At 37.4% G+C, this 25,181-nt stretch overlaps 1 protein-coding gene across 3 annotated transcripts in view; it reads right to left on the reverse strand.

Moving 5' to 3' along the window:
- Positions 1 to 638: 638 nt before the first annotated feature.
- HTR7 (5-hydroxytryptamine receptor 7) overlaps positions 639 to 25,181 on the reverse strand; it is a 29,569-nt gene continuing 5,026 nt past the window's right edge. Inside the window, exons 2-3 of one of the 3 annotated variants that reach the window (XR_009487205.1) lie at positions 6,604 to 8,044; positions 639 to 1,245 (exon numbers count right to left, since the gene is read on the reverse strand). Coding sequence is in view for 2 of the 3 variants with exons in the window: in XM_059851598.1 (XP_059707581.1) it covers positions 1,209 to 1,245; positions 7,298 to 8,044 (784 nt within the window). In the remaining variant the exon portion in view is untranslated. Of the gene's footprint in view, positions 1,246 to 4,672; positions 8,045 to 25,181 lie in introns of those variants that run through there. The other 2 variants (XM_059851598.1, XM_059851599.1) reach the window with 2 other exon arrangements.

Here is a 25,181-nt window from a genome sequence, read left to right on the forward strand (position 1 = left end):
AAATGATCACAAATCCCACAGCTATGGAAATAAGGCAAATGCTCATTGAGGTGTACCTTTAAAGAGGACAGACCTTGGGAACGGGATATGCTTCTGAATTGTGCATTGTATAACTGTGCATAGTTTAGAGACTCTGAAGGGAAATTAATATGAGAAGCTCAAAAAAACCCCCAAAGAAATGTTAAAAGCTATGCTTAAGGAACAGTGCCTTGAAGCAATTTTCCCTGGGAAAAAAAGTCATTTATACTCACCTATTTAGTTTTAGCCAAAGAGATCTGTTTTAATTATAACAAACCACTGGCAGAAATAACACTTCTTATACACACTTTCAAAAAAAAAAAAAAATTAATTCTCTCTCTAGCTAGCCAGTAAGACAAAAAGCAAAGTGCTGTGGAAATTCTCCAGCCTTTTATACATATTTGAATTGAAATGATAGAAGTTTATAAATTGGCAGGTCATGACAATTACATTAAAGCAATCATATTTGTAAATAAGCTGTGGTGTAATACATGTGCATTCTAATTTTGTCCTTTAACTTTCATCACTGTGTAACTGAAAACAGCTTTTTACAAAATTTTGGGAGAACCAACCACATGTATACAACAAGTAACAGACGTTTACTTAATACAACAGAAATCTTTAACAAAAATTGGTCTTTTATTGTTGTCATTCTCAATCCCATTGCAGGTGCACAGCATCTCTTTAGTACAAGGTCTGAAAGCATCCACAGAGACAGCATTTGCCTGAAAACCTCTCTTTTTTAGTACAGCAAAATACATTCTGTATCGCTGACAGTCCCTGAATCTGAATACCAGTGCTGGGATCCACAAGCATGGTAAACATACAAATGTTCTTCTACACAGTCAGATGTGGTGGAAATCTGTACAAGGCTTTATCTTTGAGTTTTAGTGGCATTCCCTCCACCCCGTGTCAAACTTATTGCTGAAATTATTTGGCTTTCTCAGGCAGAAAACTGTTTTCATTTGTATGTAACAGCATTTTCCTCCATAACAAACAAGATGTGAGTACTTCCAATAGAAATCTATCTAATGTAATGTATTGAGCTCATGGAATATTTTTAGCACACTCCCATCAGAGGAAGATGAAGTACATTTTATAAATCTATCCAGTTCTTCAGAAGCCAACTCTTCATTTTTCTTTTTCCTGGTCTGGCTCGACTTTTTCTGGCTGCTTTGAAGCACATTTGGTCATGACTCTTTTTCCCTGGAGAAATCAGAACTTCTCCTGTTGTTAAAAAAGTGGATGAATTAGATGAGAAATATCCTGGAGCAACTAAAAGCTCTGACCAAATATACCACTGAAATAAATGGAAACATTTCTCAAGAGGCAATTAGATCGTGTCTATTGAGATAATTCTCTAAAATCCCATAGAAATGAGGAAGCTGGGGCAAAGTGGAGCATTCCGGGAGCTTTCAGTCCTTTTTACTCATCACATTTCAGGTTGTTGTGAGAACTGAGGAAGTTCTCAGTCTGTTTTACACAGCTCAGTGGCAAAAGCCCTAAATTCCTTCACTAAATATAGGTGACTCTGTTGAGAGCCCTGCATTTGGTGCAGCCTTCCAGCCTCTGGTGGCAGCACAAACCTCCCCGTGCTCACGGAGACCGCACGCCTGAGAGGGAGAGCCAGGAGCCAGAGCAGTAATGAAGAATTCTGCCTTGCTTCCACAAAATTGGCTGTAGACATGGGATTACTGCAAAATCTTTGCAAGGAATAATCAAATTCCTGCCTCTCTCCTCAAGCTGGGTGAAGGGAAGAACCACTCTTGTGCAGCAGCCAGGCTGAGATGTTGTAACACAAACATCTGCAAGGGTAACAGGGTTTTGGGGCATCCCTCTCCAGTCTTGCAGCAAGGTGCTCTTTTATCCTGTTATAGCCTCCCTCTTCAAACCATGGGATTATTCACATCTCTACTTGTAGCAGGAGCAGGCATTTTTACAGACAAAGCTGCACTGTCACTTATTTCAAATATTTTATTGCATGAAAAGACATTCTGGTAAAACATTGTCCAAATTAGAGGAAGGCTGGTAATCATATCCAAGTTCAAAACTAGATATAAAGCCAAGACAAAGACATTTTAAATTCTATGCTTTAGGCAACTGTAGGTTTTCTTTTAATGCCAGAATAAAATTTCTGGATTTTATATGATTTGCCCTAGAGAATGTTGTTTTTCTCTTTTCTGGGCTGATAGGAGATTATTTCAGCGAGGGTATACTAATATTAAAAAATTGTTATTTTGCAGCAGTAACTTTATGTGCATAATTGAACTTCTGATTTTTTTTCTTAGAATGACAAGTGAAAGGTCCTTAGCATGATTTTCACTTGCTGAATTTACTGCTTTCTTTGAAGACAGCAATAAAATTTATGGATTTTTCAGCTTTTGTAACTATTGTTGGGAAATGTTCATTTAATTTGCCTAATTTTGTATTTTCCTTGAAACCATCTTCAGGATGGTAGATTGGACTGAGGAATCCCTGTTGTTTTTACACAGATCTGGTTAGTTCAGCAAAAGATGCCAAGGCAATAATGAGTTTATCCAGATGCATTCTTTTCTGTTTTTCCATGCTTCAAAGGAGATTTTTCACAAGGACTGAACTAAGTATACTTCAGTGGCTTGCTTTCTCTTCTCTTGCAAAAGGTAAAAATAAGTATGCTGTAAACACAATTTCCTGGAACTAGCAAGACCACACAACTACTGAATTAATGAAATATCGTTGATTTTGACTGAGTAGACAGAAAACTAAAGGCAAAATATTTATTCAGTCTGGTATGCTGGTTTATAAAACTGGATGAACTCTTCTGGAAACTTTGATACATTTGTACACATTTTTTTCAGAAGTAACTCGACTAGCTCTATGTGGAAGATTGCAAAAGACAGAAATTATCATTTCAATCAGTTAAAGTCACAGCGTTACACAAATCATCAAAATGTTACCCTCAGCAATCACCAGATAGTAATATCCTTTAGAAGTAGCTCAATGGGGAGTTTTAGCTTGGAGCACTGAGAAATGAATCTGGGAGTCATAGGCATCTTTTCCCTTTTTAGCAAAAAACAATCCCTATGTGAGAAGGGATTCAGTGAAAGAGCAGAGCAGCTGAATTTTGGGTGTGGGCAATGACAGACCCATTTGGCAAATGTTTAGAGAGCGGATATAGAAAATATAATTCACTTCAGACTCATGCTGAACCCAATCTTTAGTGGTGGTAACAATCTTAGAAGATTTAAAACCATGAAGAGGGACCTAAGTTTGTATTTCTTGCAAATTTTAAAGATTACTCTTCTGATTCAATTTTTCTTAAGCTATTTTTAAATTCACTTGCTTGAGCCCTTCTCATAAAAAAAAAAAAAAAAGAAATCTAGTCCTCAAAATCCCTACCTTATCAGAAATAAGAGGTGTCTTCTATTCCAGGATACTAATAATTTTGCATATATTAATAATTTTAAAACAATTCCCCAAGTCTTTATTTTCTCCTTTCTCTGTGACTTCCTGAGAAACATTTTAAAAGACAAGAATTACTGCTAAAGCAAACTGTGAAGAGGATTTGATGACACATGGATCTTGCCCTTTCTTTGAGAATACTGTAATTTAAATAGGGTTTTTTTCCTGAAAGATTAGAAAAATAATATGAAAATTTAATAGCTAGGGACAGCACGAAAACCAAGGGCATTGCTTCCAATACCTTCCAGTTCTGTAACTGCATCATCTTGGTCAGTAATCAAAATAGTTAACTCAACAATGTTCTTTAAATAATGCTGCACTGTTTGGAGCAATGGCTGCCTGGAAATCTGTTTTCCTGCCAGGGAGCAGGGGAAAAGAGTGAGTGAATTTTGTCTGCATTATTTATAGTATTAAATTGATACATTCCCTTCTTTCTTTCACTGCAGTAGATTTATTTGCCATTCTTTGGACACATCTTTCTGCAGGTGGTTCTAGCTTCAAACAGAGCATGAAAAACATTGGTTTTCTTTTTATGAAACTGAAATGTGAAGCAATAGAGGTAGAGTAATAATAAGATATTATCATCAAGTCACATGTTTTTACTACTCTGCTATTTCTATTACTCCCCAGTAAGGCTGTTGCTAAACAGAGGATTCTGGCAAGTGCCAGTAGTGTGTTGCAGTATTAGATGTACAGGCTGGTAGGTGGTGGGAGCTGGGAAAAGTGTTAGGAATGAGGCTCCCACCACAGACAGTCTCTCTCTTAAAAGCTGTGCTGAGAGGGCAGGGGGTGTACAGTTCTCACTTTCTCACTTAGGCAGTGTTATGCTGGCCTGCCTGTGCTCTGGCTGGTTCCTGGAGTCTTTCATTTCCATTTTTTTTCAGAACCCCATCTAGCTGATTCACCCCTCTGGCTTTCCTCTGGAAACACATGGAGGAACACACAGACCACGAGTGCAGTCTCTTCTTGGATTTGCTACAAGCACATGTTGACACAGACTTCTCACACACCCATTTTTGCATTACCCCCTTGTCAGATGCACAGTGAATTATCTAAGTGAAAAAAAATGCTATTGCTGCAGTTAGATACTGTGGTGCAGTTCAATTTATTTATTTATTTATCTTTTAAAAAAGGGAAATGTCTGGTTCACAAACCTAAACAATTATGTCCTTCTTGTTCTTCTTAAATCTTCTTTCCATTAGAATTCCATCTGCAAACTTTCTCTTCTTCTCAACTTCTTTATGTGCTTGGGCAGTGGGACATTTTTTCTGATCTTCTAAACTTCTTTACTTTTCCCCCCAAAAAAGCTCCACCTAGAAACACCTTCCATTCATATATATTTTGATTTGGGTGTATGAAGAAATTTTGTAGTGTTTTGGGGTATTTTTTCTTTGGTTTTTCTTTTCTTTCCAAGAACATCCAGAGATCAAATATGGATGTTTATCTCCAAAAACTTCAAGGATTGGTATATACACCATAACAACTCTTATTCCTTCCTGAGCTCTCATTACCTGAAGCAGATGGAAGAGGAAAGCTGGACTCCTGCAGGATGTTTTCCCAGAGGAAAGCAATTGCCTTTGGTGACAGCTGGGCAAATGTCAATTTCTGACTCACAAGACACATATTCCATTTAAAAAAATATTTTAAAATCATCTTATTTGGAGGAAACACAACTTCTGTCCAAAATTCTAAAATCACCTTCAGAGTTTTATAGTCCCACTTGGAGTCTTCCCCTATTTGTATATTCCCATGTATGTCCCTATACAGGAAAAAAACTTACAGGAGGCGTTGAAAACGTCTCATTTATGCTGGAAACAAACAAACAAACTAAAGCTGCTCTGATAAGTAATAAAGAAACAACAATCATTTCATGTTCAATGTGGAAAACATGCTTGAGTTAACTCTGTACTCCAGAACTTGTGGATCTTCTGGGCCCAAATCACTTCTTGTCCCTGTGCATAATATTGGAACTTTTAAAATAAATAGAACTGCCCCAAATCAGTTTGAAACTTCTTTAGAAAACTGTTTTGAAGCTGGAATACAACCTCCTACTCTACAATTCTGTTGTGAAAATTAGGCCAAAATGTACTCCCTACTGTAGTGTATGAATGCATCTAAAATTGCTTTAGCCTGTTTCAGTACACGTGGCTCAGCACATCACCCAGCTCTTGGCTCTGTGCCAGTGAGAGGCTCAAGTGTCTGCAATTACATCTGTAAGCTCGGAACAAGGGCTCTGGCACTGACTGCTCCCTGCTTAGCCCAAACGAACATCACTGAGATCATTGAAGTCATTTTGCCTTCAGACTTCAGAAAGCAGGGACAGAAGTTAGCCTAAAGTGGGATTTGATGCTGAGGCCATTTGATAATGAACATGTCTCCTCACTGGTGTCCCAGTATCTGAAAAAGGAGATCAAGCTCTGAAGGTTGAAGTCTTTATTCAGTAATACACCCTTGCCCTCTGCTTCAGCTGGAACATGGTGTGCAGTGCAAACTTGGGCCAAAGAACTCATCTTGATCTTATGATTTGTTTCATTATTATTCTATTATAATATTATCTTACAAAATCACTGCATGTTATATTAATACATTACTAGTGATATATTAATATAACCTATATGATTATTTTAATTTTTTAAATAAAAATTGTTATACTATTTGGCCCTGCTACACTGACAGAAGAGATCTGTTACTAAAGTCAGGGTCTCATACCAGGACAAACTGCAATGATGGTAAAAAAAGCTAGAACCAGAAAAAGTAGATGATCTTTATTTGTACACACTGCAAGGCTTTAAATCACTTTAAGGACAAGTGATGATTAAAATCAGTTTTTAAGGATAAAGTCCAGATGTCTCTGAAGTCATAAAGTCTTATGTTTGTTTTTTCCTTACTGACTTCAGAAGAGAAAGAAGTCCCAGAAAGTAGAAGAGCTTTCAAATAGGCAGTAAATTAACTACTGAAGTGGAACAAGGACTAGCCATACATCACGGAAATGACTTGTGCACAGTCTCCATCTAGACTGGAGAACTGCTCAGCTGAGAAAGCCAAGAGAATGAAAGAATGAAGAGATGGACAAAGACCAGACAGATCCTGAAATTAACTGTAATCAGACACATTTGTAATGTTAGAAATATAGTACAAGATTACCTGGTGTGATTTGCACAGCAGCACTGCAGCTAATTGTGCTGCAGGGCTGTATGCAGCAGTAGATGCTGGTCCATGTGACTTTACTCAAACTCTTTTAATCACATTGGAACCGTGACATATTCTTTCAGTGCCAGAGTTGCTGTGCAAAGGCAATATTGAATTTCACAACACAGTTCATTTCCAGGCAATCCAGTAAATTAATGTTTAATGAACATATGGGGTTTTTTCATAAAGAATATTTTTAAGGAATAGAAGTTCTTTGACTCAGCTTCTTCTTTCATGATTTCTTTTTGTAATACTGAAGTGGAAGGAAATTAACTTTTCACCATTCTCAGGTCTTTATTACAGCAAAGACTCTCTGGGACACAAGGTGCATCCACCATTCAGACCTACTAAACATTTTTGGGCCATACAAATGGGTTAGACCAACTTTGCTTTTCCCTCACTAACAGCTCAAACATCCTGTGCTACATTTCACTTCCATCCTTTCTTATATTCCTCTTACACCCAAATTCTTTAGATGGTGGTCTTGCTTTTCCAGGCTGATTGGGACTGGTGGGCTCTACCTTGTTTCCTGACGACTGCATTAACAGCGCTCAACTGGTTCTTCCTACAACTCTTCTTTAGAACCTGTGGGGAAAAAGCCAATGTGATAAAACAACAAATGACCACAGCAGAGGATGAGGGACCTTACAGAACGAATTCTGGCTTTTCTGCAAGCTTCAGAGCCTCGTGCATGCCCGCGGCCGAGAGTTTGCGGTTGATGTTCCTGTATCTGCACTGCAGCAGGTTGCGGTACGTTGTCCTCAGGTCCCGGTTGAAGAAGGCATAGATAAAAGGGTTAATGAGGGAGTTTGCATAGCCCAGCCACAGAAATGTTCTCTCCACCCAGAGGGGGATGCAGCTGCACGCTGTACCACAGATGAAGGGCCTTGCAGTTGAGAGGATGAAAAAGGGCAGCCAGCAGATTGTGAAAGCCCCAACAATAATCCCAAGGGTGGTGGCAGCTTTCTGTTCTCTTTTAAAGATGGAAATGTTTTTCTTGTCATGCTTTAAAAGTCGTGAAAAATTAGTACATTCTTCAGATTCCTTGTGCAGTTTTACAAGTCCATTCACAGAAATCCCTTCCATTTCTTCCAGACGGGGAAAACCAGTAAACTTGTGTTTAGCAGCACTCCTCCTGGCAGCTTTATAGATCTGGTAGTACATGAAAAGCATCACTGACATTGGAATATAAAATGCAACTGCTGTGGAGTAAATGGTGTAGCCAAAGTCCTGACTGATGAGACAAACCTTTTCGTCATTGACGTTCTGGGCCCAGCCGAAGAGCGGGGGTATGGTGATAGAGGCAGACAAAAGCCAGACACACAGGATCATTTTGGCCATACACTTCCCATTCTGCCTTACAGGGTATGTAAGGGGTCTTGTAATTCCCAGGTACCTGGAAGGATAACACAGAGTTACTACAGAGGGTGGGGGTTGACTGTTAAATGTTATTCACTTACTGTGCCCTAGACCAAAATCTTTGGCTAAGTTTTCCATTTCATAATTTTCCATCCTCTCTTTGTATGTTCTTCCAACTTGTAATTCATGCGCCTTTCATGTTAAAATTGATAATATTAATATTCTATATAAGAGGTCTTTTATTCCAGAAGGAAATCTCCCATTGGCCATAACAGGCTGTGATTTCTATGAATTTGTTCCATTTTCATGAACATCAAGCATATTTCAGCTTTTAAGTAAATTCTGAAACCTAAACTTTATTTTGCTACCTTAAGAAATCTTGGAGTGTAGAAGGATATTCACTCCCCAAAGTCTATCACTTTTTGTATTGAGTGGATGGTTATAACAACCAAGCATTCAGCTTCACTCTTCTTATCTATTCAGCAATTAGGAAGAGCCCTGCCACTAAGCTGAGATGATGAGCTGGCTTTCCTTCCTTCATGTTTCAGGCAGGAACAACAAACTGCAAACTTATACCAAGAGTAGACTGTTTCAGTACTAAAATAATTCTTTTTATCATCACTTAATTAGAAAGAAAATACATTTATTCAATGTCCAAAGTTTGACTGAACAAAGTAAAAATCTGTCCAAGAAGACCTGGGGAAGAAAACACAGTTTTACAGACAAGAAAAATGCTTATAATGGGTCAGTTTTTCATAGGAAAAAAAAAAATAGGTCTGTTGACAACTTTGTATTTCCTAATTTGGGGTATTTTATAATAAGTATCTTTTTCTAATTACAAAAGTAGTACTATGGCTCTACTACCATGGCTCTATAGCTGGGTAAGAATATCCTAAGTTTGAATTTACTTTCAACTACAGAAAGTTTCTGTATTTCCTCTCTAACAATGGGAATTTTCTCTTAGATGGAATCACATGCTTTTATTTAGACTTAGGATTTTTAGTTCCAATTTTGGCTTCTGCTCAACTGGAACTTACCTATCAGTTACTGTTAACTTCTCAAATTGGTTTTTTTCACTTCCTCCAGAAGAATTTAGAGAAAATCAGTGTGATTTGTTTTGTTACTTGTAAGAGAAATTCTTTCAAATCAAGTTCCTGAATAATGTTTTGGTTTCAAGAGCTACCAGTGTTTACTCATATAGTGAAAATTCTGGAGCCTTACAAACAAGAACTATAACAATGTGATTAAAAATATTTTTGAGGAGCATGTTTTCTCAGTCTATTCACTTAGCAGAACAAACATGAGATTTGCCTGGCTCTGTGGAATGCACTGTTGACTTTACTGCAGTGCAGTAGATCATGCCCAGTGCTCTTGCTTTATACAAGCACCCGGGTAAGCTAGAGTTATGGAAGCAAAAGAAACATCATTTATTGATCTGCCTTGATGGGTATCAACAATCCTGTTCAGCCATGTCCTTGGCTTTTTGTTGCTGTTGTGACAAGTGACACACAAAAGACAGACTGGTTTATTGTGCCCTATTCTTGACTGGATGCACAAGTAAATTACAGCAGGTCAGTATTTTGCCAGTGAATCCGTGCCTGGGGGGGCCATGAACTAAGAATTCTTGCTGGAATTGTCTGGGATCAGAGCAGTGCAATCCATGGACTGTGCACCCCTAAAAGGGCTGCTTCTTGTGCCCCTTACCACTAGAATTTGGCCACTGGCCCAGCAGCCATGGGCATCGAGCAGAGACCATGGAGATTTCTGATTTATAGCACCATGGCCAAAACCATTCTCACTCCCAAGGAGCCAAGGGTTTTCCAAGGTGCTCCAAGACATGGAAGAGAGGAATTAGTGCAGTGAAACTTCAGTTTAACTAATTGAAGTACACATCACACTGCTTTAAGCAATACGACTTCAGCAAGGGTGAGCTCTCAGCTGCAGACTTTGGAGGACAAGAGTGGCCTACCCTTAAAATTTGTCAAAGAGTAGCCCAGTTTAGGTACAAAACAGTTAAATATATCCTTTGTGCACAAAGACTTCTTGTCATTTACAATGTGTTGTTTTCAAAAAAATCCTTATCTGCCTTCCTGAAGTATGTACTTCTATAGCTATTACCCAACTGGTCACCAAAAATAATACTTTTAGGGTGAGGTTTATTATGTAGCTAAAAACGTTAAGCTGGGTTTCTGTAAAAATCAGATTTGTGGGCTGCTGATTCTGAGTGCCTACTGATGCATTCTCATGCACCAGAATATAACAAAAAGAATTCATGAAAGCATAAATATACTGAAAAGAATGAAAATTCATTAGTTTTGCCCTGGCATCACTTTTTTTGGAGAGTATCTTTTCTTCAGAAATGCTATTTGAAATTATAATACATTAATTAGCATAAAAATACACCAGCATTGCTTCTGCCTTATTCATTTTGCTAAATGTAGTATGATAGGGGAAAAGAAGTCAGCAGGCACAAATGAAGGAATGTTATCTTTTAATCTCTCTATATGAAAACCATTGCCCTTGAAAACTCATTTGCAACGTCAAAATAATGTAAATCACTACTGTTGTCTAATACACTAGAGAGTGTTTGGGGCTTAATAGATATATGAACTTCAAAAATATTGTGTCAAATTCAGTAGGAAAATATGCTTTTTAATGCTTAATTTTAAACTACTACTTTAATAAAAATACTTAAGTTAAATCAGCTGAACTTAACCTATTCAAGTGTAAGAAACACCTCGAGGTTTCATTACTGGGAAAGAATTAAGTCAGAGTCCCTAAAAAGCCCATTTAATGTGTCTCAGCTATCCCCCACATGAAAGAAGTGTCTCAGACTTGTTATTCTGAGATTTGCTTCTTTCACATGCCGCAGATGTTCATTATGATCTTGGTGGAGAAGAAACTGTGCCTGGGTTCTCACTTTTAAAAGAAGGGCAATGATATTTTGTATTCTTCCTGCGCTGAATTTCTTGACTCAATGGTTCTGCCAGACAGGGCATGTTACGCCCAGCACAGTGAGGTCTGTATCTGGGTTACTCCCCAGAGGCAGATGAATGGCCTTTATTTCTTCTAAATTGGTCATGGCATTTTCCATTCAGCACTGCCTGATGCTGCATGCAGAACACTGAAGTGCAGGATGCTCTTCCAGCCCTACAAGAGGCACAGCACGCACAGCAGCCACGTTCTGCTGCCACTCCAAGGATGCTGGGTGAGTGGAAAACACTGAGAAGGAAGAATAGGACACTGCTGTCTAATGGATACAGCAAAAAGGGTGATGTGAACGCTTCTCTACTGCATCACATATGTGGAAAACAGACCCTGGCTTGGAGAGCACAAAGGAAACAGCAGAGACCAAAAAGATGGCAAATGGTGAAGGGCAGAGCAAACTTCTTGTTAAGTGTACGTGTATAAATACGTGAGTACATCCTTGCTCTGTGTTGGTTTCTTACGATTTCTTCAGTGTCTCTTCTTCCCCCCATGGGGTTCTGCTGCAGTCCCATTCAGGTGTGAGGGGACAGTGTGCCCAGCTCTGGGGAGGAAAAATTACCCCATCCTCTTTCTGGAGCTCTGTTCAAGCCTGGGAGGGGGTAAAGAATTCCCTCCTTTCACCAGCCATTGTACACAATTGCCATTTGCCACACACAATGAGCATCAACAATGGAAAAGGTAAATTAACAAATCCTTTCCCTCTGCTTTACAAAAATCTGATTCCCTGTGACATAGAATTCTTCCCCAGTATCTCTAAGTGGTTAGCATTTAATGACAATAAATTTTCATATACAATTTAATGTAAAACCATTGTAACTATATAGGTCTGCTCCTGAGACAATTCAGTTTGTGGGCTTTTCCATTCTGGCTTTTCTGCTATCAATCCATTACAATGACCACAGAGAATAGTTCTTATCCTACAGTTTTTTATCCCAAAAATACCCCTATGATCACATAGGGATTAAACACTAGACTAGGGTCTAGTCCTTGCACCTTTTCAAATACCCAGGAAACAACCTGTGATTTAACACCTACGCTGACTTAAACAATAGAAAAGAAATAGTAACAGGATGGTCCAATTTGTGATCATGTGTCCTAAATCTTTCTTTCCTAGCTCCATTATATGGCTGAAAGATAAAGAGTAAAAGGACTTGCCTGTCACTGTGAGCAAAGTCATAGAGCAATAGAAAACTGTACAGTTAAAAGAATTAAAATAATTTTGAAGCTTCCTGCCCAATTCAATAATAAATTGAATGCATTCTGACTTTAGCATCACTTATGGAACTGTTGTATGCACACGTAATTCCTTTGTTTCTGGTCTCCATGTACTTTATGGGCAGACAGAATTCCATTCTAGTTAGCCCACATTTATGTCTCAGAATTCACTGTCTTGATCTAACAGATTCCAGAATCAAATTAGGTCTTTCACTGTCTGACTGTGCTTTTATGAAGCAGATTGGATTGCAATGAAATGAGACTAGAAACATTGCACTGGAAATTATACAGATGTGTATTACAGCTATTTCTGCCAGGAACCACAAGATATTTTGTTATCACTTACCATTTGATAAGGAGTTGTGTTTAATATGAGGTTCTGTCAGTTCTCCTATTGGTGTATTTTAAGAGGCATAAAACTGCTTTATTCCAAAGACATAACAATGCTTCCTCCTTTGCTGCTCTGTTTCTCTAGCACAGAAGCTTTCTGTCTCCAAAATGTATCTCCACGCAGGATTCCTTTGGAAACCCACATCTATAGAATCCCATCCTGTATTTCACCTGCAATAATAACTTATTCTGAAGAGTTGTGCTGATCTACTAGCTTATCTTCTTTGGCTATGACTCTTTCATCACCCTTCATAATTTTTTTCTATTTAGTTCAACTCAACATTAAGAGACTCTTCACAAGAACAGAAGCAAAATGCCATTCCTAAAATCTATCCAGCATTGAAAAATATTCTCTCTAGTATAGTAATATATCTAGATAGCTTTTTTATTTTCCTTCAAATATAAATGTAACAAGTTGAAACAAATACCAAATCTATTCTTTCTGTTATGGCTATATCAAAACACCTAGCAAATACTGTTTTCTTTTCAAAGATGATGTGTTTACACAATGCAAGAGATGCTCTGTCCCTCAGACTTCCTTTTAAATAAAACAAGGTATACAAACATACAAACTGATCAGGGAAATACTATTCCCACTACATACTTCAGTAATTGAAGAACAGAAACATAGAAAGGCCTGAATGGGGGACATGAGCATTGCAGTGCACAGCTATGGTGCTATAATGTGACAATTACCTTGTTAATTGTTGTACAAAAGTACTTTACCTTTCTGCAATACAGACTGGCCTCATAATTACATCATGATCACTGCCAGTTTATTTCCTGGGAAGAGGCTGATATTTCAGAGGCAGTAAAAGACTTTTCTCCTTAGCAGAAATGCTCAAAATGACTAATTTCAATGCATATATGAAACCTTTCAGAATATGAATTGGGTCACTTTTAAGCCAAAACAAAACATCATGCAATGCTAGAGTGAAACAGCAGAACTAACAAAATCAAAACACTACTCAGTGGAGAGAAAAATAATCTGATTAGTTCTATGTTCTGTCTAGCTAAATGTTGCATCTTTCCTATGCTGTGAATTAGCAGAGTTTATAAAAGTCTTGGCACAGTGGTCAGCTTCCACATCTTAATTGCTAGAAATCCTAGAAAGCTCTACTTCATCCTTCTCAGCAAGGGTGAATAAACAAATATAGAAGATCTCAAATGTATGTTTTGATATCTATTCTTCTAGATGCTTATGCTTCACATTTTGTAAAATTTCAACATTATTATAATTGAAATGGTGATGTGTTAATTTTGCTATTTGGAAAAATGAGAATGGAACACTTTTTTTGCTTTCAGTAAGGTTAACACTCTACATTATTCCTCTTTTTCTTCCTAATTTCCCTTTTTCTTCTCCCTTCTTACGTTCTTCTTCTTTTTCTTCTTATGGCTGACACTTTAAATTATTCCCCTTTTTCTTCTTAATTTCTTCTTAATGAAATGTATTTTCTTAAATTCTTTTTATAATAGGATGACCTTCATTTCCACTGCTATAGTGGGCACATATTTAATTTATTCTACATAGTAAATGTTCTGACTTGATTTTTCTTTTTCTCAAAAATCATTGTAGGGGGTTATTTTTGATGAATTCAAGAAGTGTAGGCTTTCCTGGCAGCGGGGGAGGATTAAGTCAATCAAAATTAAATAACTTCATTCTAAAGGAATGTAATTTGCATAGTAGAAGGTTGCTTTCTCCTCTCATACATTTCTTTTAGTTTGTCTATGCTTTCCTGGGCTTTCTTCCTTTCATATTGTATAGCTTTACAGCTTAATATTTTTCTTATTTATTTTAGCTCATTTTTTGTACTTTTATTTCACTCATTTTTATTCCACCTTCTTGCTGTCTTATTTCTCTTTCTCTGTTAGCTCTGTATTTTTCCTTCTTCATTTTTGCCTGCTAATCTTAGACATCCAGCCCATGGGTAGGGGGATGCATTCTGTTCTCTTTCTAAGAAACACAACACCCATACTGCCAGAATATGTGTAACATCTTTCCATTCAACTTCTATTACCTTACTTGTAATTCTGAAACCATATTACTCTTTATTTTCAGACCTTGGCAAATTTCTTTCACCTGCCCTCACCCTTTGCCTTTCATTTTCACCCTGCACGCCTGTCAAAGCATTTATCACCTGCCACATCTTGCTCTCAGCTCCATGACAAACCAGCCTCTTTAACCTTTCATTTTCCACTGCAAATTATACATTGCTTGGAAGGAAAAGTCCCAAAATGCAGTTGCTGATGTTTACCTTGCAGCACTGCCTGAATGTTAGATAATACGTATTTCGTACCCAATATTTTGCAATTGCCCTTATAAATATTCTAAATTATAGACTAAATGCTTTTATTAACTCTCTCTGAAGAAAAATGTACCTGTATATTTTTATTTTTCACCAGTGGCATTAATGTAGGAGATATAAGGAGGGAAGTGGATTTCAGCCTGTTTAATCCTTCACCAGCCTCCTAGAAACCAGATACATTTGAAAACTGGAAAGGTCTTGGACACAAATTATTTAGAATTGAGTTGCATTCTGTAATGGAAGACTTACTATTTTTATATGTTTTAAAAATGTCTGAACTCCAGCTTTGTGGGTTTCATCATCACTTGTTTCCTGTATACAAGTGTGGTTTGCTTACTGAGTGCAACAGGATTAATTATACACAGAGCTCAAAAGTGCTTTTCACCCCTCTTCTTGATAGATAATCTGAAACACTCCAAAAGCTCTCCAAATCTGGGCAAGTCACACAATGGAAGAATAATTTTTCTTTACACTGTTCAACAATGGGGAAGGATGAGGGGAAATAAAAAATAATTTCATCCTTTTCTAAAAGAAAACGCATAACTGTGTCAGGGACATACTACCCACTTCTGCATTTTCACACACACACACACACCCTCCCAGATCTGCAAGCTCCTTTATTTAACACAGATATATTTATTTTTGTGGAAGAAGTGAGAAGAGAGTCAAAATTATTTTCCTAATTTTTTCTTTTTTTTTCTAAGCAAAACGTTATGTTAATCAAAATATAGAATAAAGTATGATTTACAATACATACTAGTAATATTTTAGGAATATTGCCTAGAGAAAGACTTCTCAGGCTTTTAAAGAAATATCTAATTTACTGAAAATTTCTTCATGAAATTCATCATAGTATACACACAAGTTGCTTCACAAGTGCAGAAGCTTGTGAGTACAGGTTCATACCCTGTGGTATCATTCAGAGTAGTTGTTAAGTCATTTTATCAATCAGGGAGAAAAAGGAAAATGGAAACATCTTCAAAGACAGCAGTTTTTTGCCATCTTCGATAAGAGGATTTATATGAGAAAACACTAATTCTATCACAATTCACATTTCAACCTATTCCCCATTGAGACCCTCTTCATCATCCCAAAATATTGTAGGCCACAGAAACAAATGCAGTGCATTTGCATCATGTCAGCTGTTATACCTGAGTATCTAATTACATGGGGTTTTTACATCCATTTTTATCTTTATGTGTATGATGCAGTATTTCATTTTATGAAGTTATTACAACATGCCTGGCCTCTTTGTGAGAGGACAGAGAAGATACTTAACCTTCTGATACTATCTGGGAGGCTAAGATAGGAAACACTCTTTTCTAGAAAAAGAATTGAAGAGGAATTGCATTCTTGTTCATTTCTGTCTGCTTGTGATGCAGCACTCATTAGCAATTGAACACGCGGGAAAATAGGTTGGAAAAAGCTAGGAAAGAGATTTTGTCTCATATGGCCTTTTGTATGTTAGAGGAGAACAGGGTAACTCTGAAAAGGGAAAATGAATCTGAGTAAATGATGTGGCATGGCTGGAGGGAGGTGGTGCTCTCTGTGAGCCTGAGGAGCAGCACAGTCCGAAAGCTACTGGGGAAGGACGAGGCTTGACTTGAAATTTTCCTTAATAGTGTTACAGGGGACTTAAAGATCCCTTTAAAGATCTGGTTTCTTGAAGTACCAGCTCAGATGAAATCCCTGCGCTTTTCAACAGAGGCAGTTTCTGAACAAACAAAAACAAAAATGAAAATGAATATGTTTTGTAGATAGGAACAGGAAAATCCTCATTTTCCTTTTGTGTTCTCCCCATCTCAACCCTCTCGTCCCTCACACCCAGGGGAATTGTCAGGGAATGTGTGGAGGCTCAATTTCAGAGCTGTGAAAACTGTCTTTTGTTTTTCAGTCAATGACTACCATAAAGCAGAAATGGCTAAGGTGATTTTCTCCAACTTCACTACATGAGTCACGCTTGGATTGATACTAAACATCAGCTTAAAAGGAATTATTTTGAAAGTTATAATAGTGTTTCAAAATGAAAGCCTCCCACAACTTTAACTAGAAAATCATGACTGATGTCTTCAGTTCAATTAAATTAAACATTTCAGAAATTTCCATCGTATAAGTGATGAATGGAATGAAAAACCACAGCCCACTGAACTGCTAATGCCACTATATTAAAACAAAGTACCCTCAGGGAATAGCTATTTCAGTGCGCTGATATTATGTCCCTTCTCTTCCTTCCTTGAATACAAACAGTTTAAACATAATATCTCCAGAAAAAGCACTTAAGGAACAGCCCCCTCTAGAATACTTCTTCCCTCCTCCCCCTTCTTTCTTTTCCTCTCTCTGAAGAGACAGGAAAAATGCTGGAAAAACCAAGTCCAAATTCTCCTCTTTACTTCTTCATGACAGTAATTTTGCAAGAGCCCTGAGGAACACTTGTACAGTCGTTATGGGTGAGTCTCAGTACAGACCTAACCTAGTTGGGCATTTTTGGCTTTGTCCATAGTTGTATTGGCCTGAAAGCAGATCTGAATTTTTTTTAAATCACACAAAAGTTTTGCTATGTTCCACTGGATCAGGTATGTGAAAATCATAAATGTTGGCCTCAAGCTTTACTTGTTTGCCCAAGTTTGGACAGACAAAAAACAAACTGCATCAATAAATTGTTTCAGACACACAGGAAAATCCAAGTCTAAAGCAGGTTTAATTAAGAATATTCTTTCAAAAACTTTGGGATATACGAAGCATCTTGTATACTGTTTATCTGGCTGTTTTTAAAGATGCACACTGGAGTTGCTCCCCCTACAGCCATAAAATCATTTCCCTCTTCCTAGTATGAGTAAGTCTTAGCACAAAAAAATCATATCCAGGTTTGGAACAGAGGCTGTGGGCTGGAGAGAGCACAGCATGAGGGGAAGTTATCAAGGAAGGAAGGCAGGAGGTTAGATCAAATTGTGAGTCTACAATTCAAGAACCTTTTAGAAAACTGCTGCTCACAGTCCTTTCCAGCAGACACTTTTGGTTTGGTGACTTATCACTAATAAGGTGATTCCTACCCTGTAACTTATATAAACAGTGATTTTGTGTAATGTCTTGATATTTTAGCAGTATATTTTCTGCTCAGTATGTGGTACAGAATGAGGTTATCATGTCTTATCATCTTTCATGCCAATGAATGTAAGGTTTACTGTAGCTACCACACTTCTCAGCCATATGTCATTTATTTCCTTGGCACTCATTTTAATTCATATTCACTTCCAGCATGCTTTAACACCCAGGCTCGGGTTTTCCCTTCATGTGGAATTCTCCTGCCTGCTGTCATCTTCCTCACAAAATGTCTCATTAAGTGATATTTTGGAATTTAGTATCAATAAATAAATTGGTCAGGTTGAGCTCTCCTATATAAATGGGAAATTGAAAAATTTCAGCAATTTAATATTATTTTTATGAATATTTCTTCTCTTTGCAGTCATTCATAATCCAGAAACACAGAGCCCCAGGAGCCCTTCAACTGCAGGTTAAAGGAGAGAAAGATGTAGGGATGAGCAGTAACTGCAGCAAAACCCAAGAAGCAGTCAGTAAAACTGTATGTTCAGCCTTTCCCAACCTCAGTATTTAGTAGTTCATTTCTCAGCATATTTATTCACTTTTGCCAGCAGCCTTTGGAATGAAGAAAGTAATGGCCAAGAGGACACTATTTCCTTCTAGCTGACAAATCCTCCTCTCCAATGACCTTTGAATCTCCTGGGTCTTGCTCAGACCTGCCAGGATGAGGTTCCACATGGATGGCTTTTTCCAGCTTGCACCAGGCTTTTTCCAGCTTGCACCAGTAACATGTAATGCAACTCCAGGAGTCCATACTCCCCATCTAAGGTGTCACCAGGTCTGCCTTTGTGAAGGCAGCTGCAAGTAAGCCTAAAGACCACTAGACAGGAAACCTGGGGAAAGATTAGCCAGGACAGTGTGTCCTCTCTGTCGAGATGAACACAGGCCTGCCTACAACAAATCTCCACGACAGTGTATTCTTTTTATCAGCAACACCCTTCATACTTTCCTTTCTTTTTAAAATCATGTGAAATCTGTCACACTAAATATTTTTAAAATATAGAACACATTTCAACACAAACTGCTACCACCAACTTCACAGGCATGAAAATATAGTACATCTAATCTACAAAATGAACCTCTTGCTTTTTTCTTTTCAAGAAATCAGTTGCTGGCTCTCTTCCCCTGGGCTTTCTATATAAAATGACAAAATTTGAGGACAGATTCAGCTATTGTTTTTTCACAAATGCCTATTTTTCCAGCTCAATATGTGGTCACAGTACCTCACATTGTGTCACAATCTCTTGGTAACACCTTTTCGTGTTCCTCAGAATTTAGAATTACACATTTATGCTAAAACAGAAAAACAGCTGATGATAGATCATCTCCTCCTCCAAAACCTTGAAAGAAAGCAGGATGTAAAGATTATCAAGGATCTCAGAACTCTCTTTTATATTCATTTGACAGATGCTACACCACACAAGTGGGATCAGCAGAAAGCAGCCCTCCTTCCCACCTTTCAGTGAGCATATCTTTCCTTTATTTTTTTTTTTCCTCAGCAACAAGTTGGCAACTCTAAGGTTCTTCTGAGATCAATTCTGGTGGCATCAATTCTGTATGGATAAAAAGTAAAATTCCTAAGGTTTATTTCTGTGACTACAGCTCCATTGCCAAGCAGAAAACCTCAAACATTCATTTGAATTTAGGAGCAGAACGCTGGCATCAGTGTGGGCTGAATAACCACAGCTGGACATCTCAGGTAGCTCACTGCCAGCTGCAGGTGTTTGAGAAATTTGACAAGGTCCTCCCTTTATTTCAACAGTAGCAGTGCAGAAGCTTTGTGTTAAATAACAGGCTTTGGAAATGTTAAGCTCCTTCTTGTGTTGTTTAATTTATAGACAAATGGTCCACAATGCCATTTTATTTTCAGTTATTTTTTAAAAAAAATTATATTGTGTTCTGTTAATGACCACATTCATTTTGCAAAAATAGCTTTTTCATATGGGACAATACACTCTTGAGACACAACAATCACTATTGTTGCTAAAACTGCTTATGATAAGAAGTGGATCTTCAAATGCAGATATTTAGAGTAAAAAGGAAACTGCAGTACATAACAAGTCAAAAGTTAAATCTTTTGAGCCAAAGCTATACCACTTTTAGCATCAAAACCTCTTATTAGACTATTGAGGGAAGCTTTGCACCTTGTCAGCAGCTCTTTTGGGTTATGGGCATAAATATTTCCAAATAATTTATGGCCAGACAACAAATTCTTTGTTCAGGGATTTAATATTTCAACTATTTGCTAAATGTCCACTTCTACAGAAAATAAACAAAATTCAACAACCCACATGGAGAACTGCTTACAGAAAATTATTCTGGCAAATTGTACTGTATATCTGAAATATTTTATGACAATCACAACATCTTTTCATGGCTTATGTTCAAGATAACAGGTTATAAATTCTGCAATAAGTTTAGATAATAGCATATACCTCTGTTATCTGTACTTATGCCTTCCATTTTCACCTTCTCATATTTACAGTGATTGACAATTTCTGAATGAACACCTGTTATCAGAGTAAATCTTCTAGGGCAATATTCTTTACTTTGATTTAAAAATTCCTGTATTTTCTCACATGGGAGCAGTCCTGTAGTGAACAGATGCTACTGCCACAGACTTGGAATTTTTGCAGTTACCTTTTGTGCCCCCCTCTATAGATCTGCAAACCATATGTTGAAATACACTGTCCCCAGTCTCCAACACATCTCCTGAAAAGCAAAGTTACCTTATTTATAAATAAGGTACTTAAAGCTCCTTATTGGGGGCCCAATTTCACTTGCAGCAGCAATAGGCCATATTTCTGATTACAGATACTTGTAAGGTTGACAAGAAATTATGATTTGAATGCCACCAATGGTGTCAGTATTATTCAGTGGCAGTGAAAGTGGCACAGTTCCATGCCAGGTTATTTGGAAGAGACCTCATGATGTGTTTGCCTGGATCTCCAATTACAATCTCTTCCTAAAAGACTAGAGAGTTTTCAACCAAAAAAATCAAAAGTAAAAGGTTTGTACACGTCTGCCTCAAAAATAGTTCTTGCAGGCAAGCCTTCACTGCCAGTTCTCTGATTTTACCCAGCCTGGAGAATGTCTGAGATACAACAAGCTCTGCTCATTCTCCCCTGGTCCCTGACCAGTTTTTCCACCGCTATTAACATGTGGCAAGCTCCTGCTTGCCCTTCAATCTGCCCTGCAGGACAAATAATTACCAGTGTGAGAAAGATGTTACCTTTTGTATGGGTCTGCCTCCACTTCCCACAATCTCCTTAAGAGACATAAGAACTGTACACAAAAATGGATTTTTGTGAGTTTACAGACTTTCCTTCTGGCTATACTTTAAACTACTACAAACTAAAAAACCTGAGTTTAGTGTTTAACTGTACCCAAATCCCACCCTTTTCCTTGATATATCTCAGGAAAAAACTCTGCTGCCAATTTTTTCTTCAAGACACAATGTACCTCTAAGAATAGACTTCACCCCAGTTTTCCTTAACTTAAAAAAGCTATTTTTGTAATATCCCTCTTGGCTTTGTGTTTTGGTTTGCTTTTTGAACAGTTATGACAATTAGCAGTGAAATACCTATCAGTGATGAAATAAACCCCCTTCAGTGGTGTCTTGGGCAAGCTCCCATTTGATAGAAAAAGCCACAATAGACAGAAAGAATATTCTCAGTTCTGATTTGATTTCCATGCACATCTCTGTTCTGCACTACTAGAGAATTCATTCCTGTCTGTGCCCTACCCAAAAGCCATGTTTATTGTTAGAAGTGAGTCACCACCAGATTTGCATCCATGCTAATATGTACAGAACCACACAGATGTATCAGATAATCTAGATTTCTATACAAAGCCTTGAATAAACAGCAAGGTACGAAAAGAAAATCAATGATGCTCACTCTCTAATTTTGCTCCATTCAAACAGAATAAAAACAATTTTTCACTATGACATATTTAATCCTGGGATGTTTGAAAATGAAAATTTGCAGTAAGAGATTGTTTTTTAAAAATCAGCTGGTATTTGCCTCTTTTCAGTATATATAGGAATATATATATACACACACACACTATTCAATCCTTTAGAAATAGTTGGCTATCCAGTACAAGAAAAACTAAAACTTGTAAACTTTCCAGGTGAAAGAAGTTATCCTCACCTTACAGACACCTGTGACCACTATACTTGTGCCTTGGGCATGCAGATAGCAGAACTTGTGATTTTGCCCCCCAGTCTTTCTTCTGACAGCTGCACCTCAGCAGACTCAACTATTTCTCAAGCTCTTTGTTTTCATACAAGACCTACAGTGACCAGCTTTCTTCAGACTTTCTGGTCCACAGAGGAAGGACCAGATCTGTGTGTTATATATTGAGAGGGAAAAAAAAAAAAAAAAAAAAAAAGAGGTGTTTGTAGCTGACAGACAGTGCCATATGTACTTATCAACTGCAGATGAAGAAAGTTTCAAAATTTGCCACAAATATTTCCAACTAAATATTTCAAACTCGACAACAATATCAAATATAATACTGTGTTTCACTAAAAGGAATAAGATATGTTATATAATTTTCAGGGAGTTTTAGAAATAATTTTCAGAGAAAATTAATTCAGGAAAGTGAAAACATCCCCTGATTAATTTCTGTTTTTCTAGACTCCTGTGTGAGCATGCTACTACTGCTATAGTAATCTTGTTTCAGTGTACAAAACTTCGAAATCTTTGATGCTTCATTCTATGATACTCATCCAGCTCAAGAAAAACACTAGGAAAATATATTTTGATACCAGTGTAATCAGGTTACACTACTCATCATGCCAGTATGATATGCATTTGCATTTTTTTTATTATATTTGGATATATTTTTGAAAGCTCCCTTCAAAAACAAAGAGAAGTGTTTCTAGAATTGCATTTTTGCTGTGAATCTTGAAGCAAATACAACCTTACTTACAGAAACTATTTTTGTTACCTTGATAGGAAAGAAATCACTTTTTAAATGTCTCCAGAATGGCCTGCTTGGCAAAAATGTGAATTAATGTTCCCTTACCTCTGACTTATCAGGCTCCTTTGAAATGTCTGGATGAACCCCCAAGAATTAGAGACCCCAAAATCACTTCTGAAAACTCATCCAATCTTAAACCCTGGTAGGAGCAAACAGAAGATAGTTTCAAATGGGGGGGGGGGAAACGCAACATCCAGTTTTCAAGAAAAGGCATTCAGGTCAATGTGGTTTAATCTCAAATCTCCTGCTACTCAGTGAACTATAAGTCCCTATTCATGCACCTTGAACAATCACCAGTTGCAGCCCCCTCTGCACTGCCACATCTGGGTCACCTTGCATCTCCACACTTGGGCACTCCCTTGCAGTAACACTGCTTAAATGCACCCGGTGTAGAACAGCAAGAAAATCACCAATCTATAGATTTTTATTCTACAGCATCTTTTGCTTCCCAAACTTTGTCAGCCTCTACTGTGCAGACACAAGACACAACCAGCAAACTTCAGATCTTATGCATTTTTCCTCTGCAAAAGGACAAAACTTCCACTCGTTTTGATGTTAAAACTTTTTTCCTGGGTTACATTTTCACAAAATAGTCCATCTGCCTTATAAAATATCTTTTATTTGTTATTTCCCACCTGCTTATTGTGCATCTGGAAGTGTGTTCATGAAGCCTAATTTGTCTGCAGAGACATAATAAAACAATACTTGTGGCTAAAATCTGATTACTCTGTAAGTAACTGCATCTCTTTCCTGTGCCTGTGACACAGGAAACAATACCCAAGGACATCACAGAAAGGCACATACCTAAAGAAATGGTAAGGCAACAAAACCCCCAGATTAGTTTATGCTTTTGGAGGGGGTTCTCAGTGACAGATGAACATTGCACTGCTCTGTACTGCTTAATGCATCCAACTTCCAACTGAACTTCATCTCTGAATTTTGGACAAAATTTATATTGTATGTTTTTTTACACATAAATAATGAAATGGAGATTGCACAACTGTTCAGCAATAAATTCTCTGCAAAAAAGAAACTACATCAGCTTAAGGAACATTCTTTTAACAGACTCCATTAGAAAAACTACATGGAAAGGAGTAAGACCAAATCTGTTCTTTTTCATTTTAGTTTAGTTTATCAATGCTGTGCCTTTCATAAGCTAGACAAGTTATTTATAGGCTCAAAAAGAGTACTGTTGTTTATCAGGCTAAACAATGAAAAAAATTGCTCTTGTGAGGGCAGCTGTTATTAGCAATTAGCTGCCCTACTGATCTCAAAACTTTCTTCTACAGTATAGACTTTAACTGCAATAACTTCATCACACTTTTTTCCTATAGTTCCTTTTAGGTTTTTCCTCATTTGTCAGTTATTCCTGTGTAAATATATATATATATATATATATATATATATATATATATATATATATATATATATATAAAAATTAAACAAAATCTCATGAGTGGCACTACTGGTGGCTGTCTGTGCTTGTTCTAGATCCAAAATATATTACAGGCAGGATTTTTTTATAGCTATTTCTGCATATATATTCTACATGGATTTTGTGAATGATCTGAGCAGGGTTGGCAGAACAGACTGCTGCCTTTTCCACCCATGGCAGTGAGGCAGAAAAAGCCTTCATACCAAATAGGAAGCTACACAGGACTGCTGGCTGCCGTTAGGTTTAGCAAATTGCTGTTTTCAGGTCATATTATCAGCTTGGGATATAGGTAGAATTTAGACATCTGGATTCTATTGAAAGTGCCTAAATCTTTATTGAAATTTTGTTTCAAATTCTTCCTTTGTGGAAATTTGAGGTCTGCACAAATCTTAGACATGGGATGAGGACTCAAGAAGCCAGTGAACTTTTGGGACTGACTCATTCTAAGGAGAAGCATAAGTACTCATACTTGGAGTGTGGCAACACAGGCAGGGAGAGAGAGCTGATCCTTGTATATAAACATCTCAGGACCAACAAAAAGGCCCAATTATTTGCATAGAAATTCTAAATCCTCATCAATTTAATGGAAGCCTGGTATACTCGTGAATTGTTGGCCAAGATACAGACTGGAAAAGTTCCCAGAAAAGTGTTTCATTACTTGTGTGGGTGTAGGGAAAGTGTTATAATTCTTCAACTGTATCTGAGTAGTTATGTTTCTTTATCACTTTCTAAGCCAAAGAACTATTTTTAAA

This window comes from Haemorhous mexicanus, chromosome 7 (genome assembly GCF_027477595.1).
Source record: "Haemorhous mexicanus isolate bHaeMex1 chromosome 7, bHaeMex1.pri, whole genome shotgun sequence".
Taxonomy (NCBI): Eukaryota; Metazoa; Chordata; class Aves; order Passeriformes; family Fringillidae; genus Haemorhous; species Haemorhous mexicanus.